General features: G+C 34.9%; 1 protein-coding gene across 1 annotated transcript; it reads left to right on the top strand.

The window, feature by feature from the left end:
- Positions 1 to 1,396: 1,396 nt before the first annotated feature.
- Positions 1,397 to 3,598, top strand: LOC123307954 (protein ALP1-like). The gene is made up of 6 exons (XM_044890458.1): positions 1,397 to 1,400; positions 1,598 to 1,611; positions 2,229 to 2,304; positions 2,364 to 2,585; positions 2,694 to 2,928; positions 2,990 to 3,598. Exons 2-6 carry the CDS (start codon positions 1,599 to 1,601, stop codon positions 3,584 to 3,586), a joined length of 1,143 nt encoding a protein of 380 aa, XP_044746393.1. The 5' UTR covers positions 1,397 to 1,400; position 1,598; the 3' UTR covers positions 3,587 to 3,598.
- The last annotated feature ends 5,587 nt before the right edge of the window (positions 3,599 to 9,185 follow it).

Genomic DNA, 9,185 nt, shown 5'->3' with positions numbered 1-9,185 from the left:
AATTGTTGAAAGGAGTCTATAATATGCACTCAATGCTTAGGTACCTGCTCATCTAATGGAATCTGCGATAATATCGAATTGCATTGGTGATATTAAGTTTAGATCTTCTGGAATTTTTGTTGTGAGTTCCAAATATTTAGTAAGCATCAGTTGTTACAATGAAATCCGCTATAAAACTCCAATCTTCAGCCAATTCACGGTTTGGTCAAACAATCAATGAATACTCAATAATACCTCTATCGACAAATTCAGATTTGGACTTATAACACGTTACCTCCGAGATCCCGATATATTTTCATTGAAACTTGCAACATCATTGTACTGATTTTCTAAAACAAAGCATATATAAACACAATTAATCATCCATGCATGTGTTCAATACCGACAAGAAGTCCTGTATGAATCGAAAAATAAATTCTTTTACCCAATGAAATATGTTTATTTCTCATTTATACCAAATACACAATTCGACTGACATAAGGTAGGAAAGTCTAGGCAACGTTCGAGTTGAAATAAACTAACGTCGCGCATTCGCTTTAACGACAACTGTCAATTTTTCGCCGCATTTCTTACTACTGGATAAGCATTCTAGAGTAAGTATATATATTATGATTTCTATGGTTGTTTCCGGAGATTTGGTCTGCTATCTCTGGCCGCTGTATTCACACCGGTTGCAATTTGAGTACCACTTTTTTGTGTAACTTGAAAAATCATGGATATTTTGACAGAGACCTACAGGAATTACATTCTAATCACAATTATATATTGATAATATTAATATTTCAGCTGAAGATATGGTACTGATACACAAAAAATTGAGGCCACCTGGAGACCAGCAAAAGACTTTAGGGGAAGGAGCAGGTTTTGTGATGATCACTTCGCCGATAGTCTTTGCGAGTATTTATGGCGAAGGCTTTGCCGTAAAAAGAACAAAGACTTAAGGTGCCTACATATTACTCTGACGTGACGTGGGCCCACGTCATAATGCGCATGATTCCAAAATCCAACGAAGGACTTTGCGCGGAAGCGTTCAAATTGTTCTGACGTGACGTGGGATTGCACGTCCAGCGTCACGTCAGACCAGTTTGAACTCTTCCGCGCAAAATCCCATGTTACATTTTTTAATCATGCGCATTATGACGTGGGCCCACATCACGTCAGAGTAATCTGTAGGCACCTTTATTCCAATCTCTGTTGGAAGCCATTTAGGCTGCTTACCCTATAAACAGTCTAAAGCCTAGTTCTCAGAGCTTCGTAGTGTCGCCAGCGACAGTAGTCCAGCCAATCAGAGCATGTAAACAAAACTTCCCCTGACCCCTTCCTTTTCATTTCTGGTTGTCGAGAAGTTGAGAGAGGTTGAAATATTCCAACTACACTTCGAATTTCTGCGACAATCACAAGTAAATATAACCTATCTGTCAGCCCCAAAACACGTTGTTTTCACCTTTTGATTTTAGATATTTACTTTAAGTTTTTTAATTATCCACGGTCCATTTTCCATCTATAGTTAAATATAATACATTTATGTGAATCAATTAAACAACAATAATAATAATTATCGATATATTTTTTCATTTCATATAGTTGTTTATTTCAGAATGGAGTTTGTTCGTACAGTTCATAGACTTATAAATAACATGGACTCCGCATGTGAGAGAGAAGTCGGTTGGTTGAATAAGATGGAGAGTTTGTGGGCAAACTGTCAAAAGGTTATAGAACACAAGTTTATGCGAAAATTTTCTTCAATAAATTTTAAACAAGCTTCCGAGAAGACACACAGAAATTCCATAGCATTCCTTCGAAATCAATTATGTCAAAAAATATGTGAGTTTTAGTCAAAAATAGATGTAATGAGAATAATAATCAACGTATCATCACCTTGTGGGCAAAGTCTGCGAAAATTGTAAAAATTTTCCATAATAAATGTTCAACAAGCTTCTGAGAAGGCAAACAGGAATTCCTTAACATTCCTTCGAAATGGAAAATATAAAAATTATGTGAGTTTCATTCAAGAATAAATATAATGTGAATAATACTCAACGTATGAACACCTTGTGGGCAACGTCTGCGTTAATATCCATCATATGATTTTGACATTGCCCACACGGAATCAGTTCATCTCTTTCTTGTTCGATCAAAACGCATAAGCCCTTCTCTCTCTAATGCATACAACCCCTCGATCTACTGAAAAGTCACGTGACAGTGAGTCCATGTATTATAAGTCTATGGTACAGTTACGGCAGTATATTTGTGGCGAAAGGCAAGAAAAGAGGAGGAACAGAATAAAATAAGGAGAAGAAGGAGGTGAGAATTTTTTTTTCAATATCTCCTTTTGATGATTCAGCTAAAAATAACTTATTTAGATTTTGGGTTCGTCCAATTTTTGAGAGGAGACGAGAACTAGGTGCAGGACAAACTCTAGTAGAGGAGATGAAATTGAATCCTGACAATAACATATACAACTTCTTTAGAATGAATGCAAGTTTATTCCATAATTTATTGGAATTAGTTGGACCTCAGTTGCAGAGATCAGATTTGTGTAGGGCCCCAATTAACCCGCAGACACGCCTAGCAATTCCATCGAGTTAGGTTTCGACATGCAATAGTCTTTACAGTGAATCTTCCTAGATACCTCCTTCACTACCATTATGTTGATAATTTTAAGAAAACCTCTTTTCATCTGAATATTACAGATATATCGCATCAGGGGATAGCATGGCAAGCCTATCTTTTTCCTTCAGAGTAGGAAAGTCCACAGTTAGCGAAATAATTTCGTCTACCTTGGAAGTGCTGTGGAGTGTTCTTCAACCAGAGGTCCTAAAACAATCGGAGGAAGAAGATTTCAAAAAAGTAGCTCATGGTTTCAAGAGAGTTTGGAACTACCCAAATTGTATAGGTGCTATTGATGGAAAGCATGTTATGATACAGGTAAATATGTGGCATAGGTTTTAAGTAATATAACATCTTAATTCAAATAATCCTATTTCAGGCTCCACCTCACTCAGGAAGTACTTTTTACAATTACAAGGGTACACATTCAATTGTACTTATGGCAGTTGTAAACCATAAGTATCAATTTATGATGGTGGATATTGGAGCTCGAGGGAGGCAAAGCGATGGTGGAGTATTTCGAAATTCCATAATTGGCCAAAAATTGATTGAAGGAGCACTTAATATTCCACCTCCTAAAGAGATTGCTGAGGGGAGACCTGCATTACCTCATGTAATTGTAGGGGATGAAGCTTTCCCATTATTAGAAAACCTGATGCGCCCCTACCCAGGACGAGAAAGTTTAGATCTCGAAAAAACAATTTACAATTACCGACATTCAAGGGCAAGAAGGGTGTCTGAAAATGCATTTGGTATTTTGGTGGCACGCTGGAGGATATTTTCTAGCCCGATAAATGCTAAGCTGGAGAATGTAGAAAAAATTGTACAAGGGGCTGTTTGCCTACACAATTATCTCATTAGAAATAAAACAGAATATATATCTTCTTCGCTAAGAGATATTGAATTAGACAATTCCCTGGTACCGAATAACTGGAGAACATCTAATAATTTTACGAGTGTTGGGCAAATCCTCTAATTCTAATACATTCTCCAGGTCAGCAAGGATCATTCGCGATGAATTCAAAAGTTTTTTTTTTTGAAGAAGGAGCGGTGCCATGGTAATGGGATAATGTATGATGAACTTAATTTGTTTCAATAAAATCATTTTTCTTCAGTTTGAAAACTTGTGTTGTGCATTTCCAAACCCTAAAGAATTATTTTGCAATTGTGAGTTAATTCAAAAACATGAGGCAATTTTTCATATTTATAATTACGATGTTTTCGAAAAGGGGTGAGGGTACTAAGTCTCTACATATATTCTATTTACTATGCTCTTCAAAACCTATATACCACCAGATTTTGTCGGGCACGAACTCACCCCCATTCCAATACTAGAAATGGAATGCAATAAAACTTCATTCTGTTGTCGGACAAGTATCTTTGAAGCAATAATATCTGAGCCGCTATATGGCTTTTTTCGAAAAGGGGGAATACAAAACAGATGATGAAGTTTCAACACCATACTGTGGATTTTTTTGCACCAAAATATTTCAGACTGAACTTCTGATCTGTTCTGTTCTGCCTTGAAGTTGAAGACGAAGACGAGCAAATGCATAACCTTCGAAATTTCATTCTGAGTTAATTTGGTTCAATACTACCTATATACTTACTTGAAAATTGTGAAAATTTTTCATATTGAGTAGCAATTTCGAGGATATCAGTGAAATAACGGAATAATCTTGTAAATTTTTTGTTGGTGTTAGCTTTTTGAACTGACCCATGACTCAAAAGTAAGTATGTTTTTGAATCATTACGTAAATGCATGTTTATATAATTTGCTGCATTCATTTCCTTCATTACTTTTCCACCTGCCTTATCGGTAAGGCGCGATTTGTTTTCATTTCCCCGTTTGAGTGGACTGTGGATGTTATCGATTAATTAAAATCATGGAACGCATCTCAAAAATTATATGTATACATTTGTGAGCCTTCTCATCAATAAATTTCTTAAGACCAATTTTGATAAAAATGTTAAATGCATATTTGGTTATCCATTTTTATTCAGTGTTTCAAAATTTATTAGGTTCAACCAAAACCAAGTTCTCTTTTTCATAACCCGCAAATGGGGTTCATATGAATTAAATTTAACCTCACAGTGTTGTTATTGAGCAATCTCGTCCTACTATGATTCACCGCGATGACGTATTAGACCTTTATTACCATGATTTTTTGAATTTTGTAGAATCCGTCAAGCGCTATTCAGAACTCGCATCAGAACTCTTCTGAGGTCAATCCTGTCCACCATATGAAATGGTGGTTTCAGGTCGATGTGAAAAAGTTGGCAAAATTTTTCAAAAGTCACTATCCCGACATGAAGTATGATCAGATTAAAAATCTAACGGCGGGAACAGATGAAATCAAGACAGCTGCCTCAGCAATAAAAATTGATATAATTATCTTTCCAATTTGTTGGATTGAATTAAGAATGTAAACAGCTCTACAAAACTCAAATTACCTTCGGTCAGTGCATAGATTCACTATAATTGGTCTGTGGTTCGCTGTTTATTTACAATACCAACCAGAAGTCCTTAACAAAAAATTTGAACTTTGACTATTACCAACTTAAATTCGATTTTCCATAGCCACCCAAGATGTCAATCATTCTTGAATGGACTAGGTATGGACTGAAACCATAAAAATTCAATGTGTGAAAAGAAATAAAAGATAATTCGAAAGTCGATTTTGATATCCTAAAATTTTTCTTCGATATTAAAACATCAACAGAATATGTCGAACGAGGCCGAAAATCTGAAAATCTTCTCCGGGAAGCAGTAGATTTATCCACCAGATTTAAAATAATTAGAACTAGGTATTTGATTTCTGATACTGAACGATAGACGGAAGTTTTTGCTTCATTACTTCTATAGGTTTTGAAGCAAGTACAACAATCAATAAATAAATTTCATATACTATTATAATTATACTTCCAAAGGGAAATAATTGGAAAGAATTACTCGGTAGATGGACTACACTATGCGTTATAATCATTCGATTTGAATATTCCGCTTTTAAAAAATGTTATCAATGTCGAGACCCAAGACTTTTACGAGACTTTCGAAAGAGACTCGAGACGAGACTTCGTGTCTTATCGGCGAGACGAGACGAGACTACAGTAAAGTCTCGTCTCGTTGGTCTCGTGGGCATCACTAATCTAGTTTCAGGAGAACCAGATTTTCAAAATTCAAGAAATGGTATGACATTATCTACATCACAAGCAATCGTTCGTAATACGAACGAAATATTAGGTGTTTTATTAGATAAACTTGACGAACAGAAGTACACACACCTCGAGATTGTTAATTTTGACGTTGAAAATCCGACCACAGTAGAAAATCAGATATCCGATTCTTCAATAAATAGTAATAGTGCTTTCAAACATATTTTGTACCATTCTGGTAATGAAATTATAACATCCTCACCGACCACACCCTATCAGTGCAATACGATGTCTCCTCCGTCAAATTTATTTCCAGTAACATCCAACATATCCAAACGAAGCTCTAAAAATTTCGGCGAATCTAGTACTACCAACCAATCTTCTGATATTTCGTCAAGCTGTGAACACTTACCTCAAAGTATAATAGAACTAAATAGTGCCTTTAATAATTGTAAAATTCTACTTCCTGTTGATTCGAAAAATTTGAAAACTGAAAATTGGAGAAGACCATCTTATGGTCTGCAATATTATGGAAGGTATTTTTTCCATAAATCACCGTGGGTATCTGTAGGTAGAAAACTATCTGCTGGTTATACCTATTTATTAGAACGAAAACTTATTCAATTTGTGAATAACGTTTGTGTTTTGAATTTCAAAGGGTATCGTTACAATATAAAAAAAGATAATTTCACAGTTTATGCCTATTGCGCGCACAATTGCAAACAATTTATATTTTTCATCGATTCTATCAGTTCCGATAAGGATCACAAAGTTAAAGTTCTGAGTTCAAGTAAGGATTACAATCATGTAAGTAGATTCAGTAGATATGTGAAAGGTTTTCAGCGGAAAATTTTCATGCAACAAATGAAAAGTGTGAAACCTTCTATATTTCGCGATAAAACCGTTCGAGATTCGTTAGCGACAGCAACAGCAGAAGGTAACTTGCAGGATATAAAATCAGAACCTGTAATTCGAAAAATTCGTTCTGAACAATTAGGGAGAAATGACCATCATGAAGATGACCTAATTGATTTAATTTTAATGCAGAGGAAAAATCCCTCATATACATAAAGGTAGTCGGCCAACCACTCCATGTATATATGTATAGCATCAAATAAAACAATCACAAATCATTGACAAGTGTGAGTCTAAACCAATTCTCCATTTAGATTATTAGAAAACTTCCTTTTTCGAAAAAACGCCTCTTTATTATGCCAGTGTGATTAAAGTTAATAACCGTATAGTACTGGAAATGATAAATTGTAATCACGATATGGTATCTATTGGTATTTTTCTTGCTAAATTGAATCATTTTCCTTAAAATATTAAAAAAAAATGGCCAATATTTGCAGCGATAGTTACTGATTTAAGTTTCGCTCTAATGAATGACACTCTTCATTTCATTAATAGAATGGATATGGACATTTTCGGTATGTCAACAGTCAAAATGGGAGCAGAAGAACATTACTCCAATTCATACATGTTGCGCACACTTATTCAAAAATATATGCAACGATTTTAGGAAGGCTGATTTTAGTGAAGATGTACAAAAACAAATGAAGGAAATGGTGGCAGCATGCTTCAATTTTAATAACATGAAACAAGTTTCAGTTTGGTTGGAGAATTTAGTGATAATCCTTTGTTCGAAATTCCAAAATGAAGCAATGAAATCAGCATTGAGGAATCTGTTGAAAATATATACCTACGCATGAAAATGTTGGTGGCATCGAAGGTGATTAGATTTAATTAGATTAAGAAAAACTATAATTTGAAGAAGATGACGTTTTATATTCGAGTAGTCCTTTTCATAAATTATTTTGAAGAAAGTACGACATAATTCTGTCAAAAATATTAATCTTTTTGTTTAATACACTTTGGGAATTAAAAGCGACTATCTGTATGTAAGCATGGGGTTTTATGCAGAAGTGAGGAGCAGTTATGGCAGAGAAGCGTGTGAGATGTTGAAATCTTGGTCGTCTTACAGTATGAAGTTGGCAAATCTTTTTGTTTAAAAATATTAATGACGACACAGACGAACCGAACAGTTACTATAATGTTGAATTTGCACGACAGATTTTAAGGAAATACATTCCATTTCTTCCCTTATGGACTGGAATTTTATGAAGAAATGAATACACTGGTAGATTTAGTAATGCCAATGTTGAAAACTGGTTCTCTCAAGTAAAAAATCAATTATTTAATGGAAACTTGTACAACCAAAAACGTAGTCGGGTGATAAGAATTCTTCGAAAGAAAATAATTTCTCCTCGAATTTCTCTTCGTGAAGAAATCGTTTTTGACCTACGGAGGCAAGCTTGAATCTCGAGGAAACGCTGAACGAAGGCGAGGACAACAGCATACGACGATTATTTCCTTCCCATACCGAAAATTGGCAAAAAAAGCAAGTCCAGAAAGACAAAAACTTTTCTGGCTCTGCTCTGAAAAACTTCGAACGATATGATGAAAAAATGTAATAACAGTCTATCATTGCGGTTGAAAGAAATCGATGTCATAAAACTTAGTAAAAAGTCAATTAGGGAGAAATGTCGGGATTTCATGAGTACCTACAATACGTACTTATGATAATGATTACCTCCAAAGTTTGAAACAGAAATCAGATTTCTGGCTTCTTCGAAGGAAACTTCGCATAACATCATCAAATTTCGGACAATAATTAAATCAAAATCAGAGGGCAGTAGATCAACAATTGTTGAATCGCTTTTGTATAGAAAAATGCCACGAACAGAAGCCATAGCGCATGGAAACAGATATGAGCAAGAAGCTCTTTTACTTGACCAGAAAAAAACTGGTAGAAAGGTGAAGGATGTAAGGACTTATTGTACATAAACAAATTCCTTTTTTGGCTTGTTCTCCTGACGGTTTAGTGGGTGAAGACGGTATCGTTGAGATTAAATGTCCCTTCAATATTCGATTCGAAAATCCAGAAGAATCGATCGCTGAAAATAAACTGAAATATTTCGATAAGGATCATCAATTAAAAAAAAACCATAATTAATAGTATTTTCAAATTCAGGGATTATTAAACATCAAGAAAATGGTGCGATTTGTTTATTTGGACTCAGGCAGGAAGTTACTTGGTACAAATAGAACGCGACACCCAATTTTGGAATGGCATAATGCTAAAACCTTTATGTGAATTTTATATATTTTTCGTTCTTCCAGAGTTAGTTGATCCTTAACCTCAAGCTATCAAAATGAGGAAATATTTGAGTTTATCGTAATGCGGAAATACTAACTGATATTTCGGAATTCTCCCGGAATTCACTCGGAATACACGGAATTCCAAACGGAATTCTCGGAATTTCAAGCCAGGTCCAATTTGAACAGCCGGCAAAATATGGATAATATACGAATAGAAAAATACTATGCAGTTTTTTACCTGACACAGTGGTATATTG

The sequence above is a fragment of the Coccinella septempunctata genome, chromosome 2, assembly GCF_907165205.1.
Source record: "Coccinella septempunctata chromosome 2, icCocSept1.1, whole genome shotgun sequence".
Classification (NCBI taxonomy): domain Eukaryota; kingdom Metazoa; phylum Arthropoda; class Insecta; order Coleoptera; family Coccinellidae; genus Coccinella; species Coccinella septempunctata.
The sequence above is the reverse complement of the archived record's forward strand: the minus strand, read 5'-3'. Positions and strand labels throughout refer to the sequence as shown.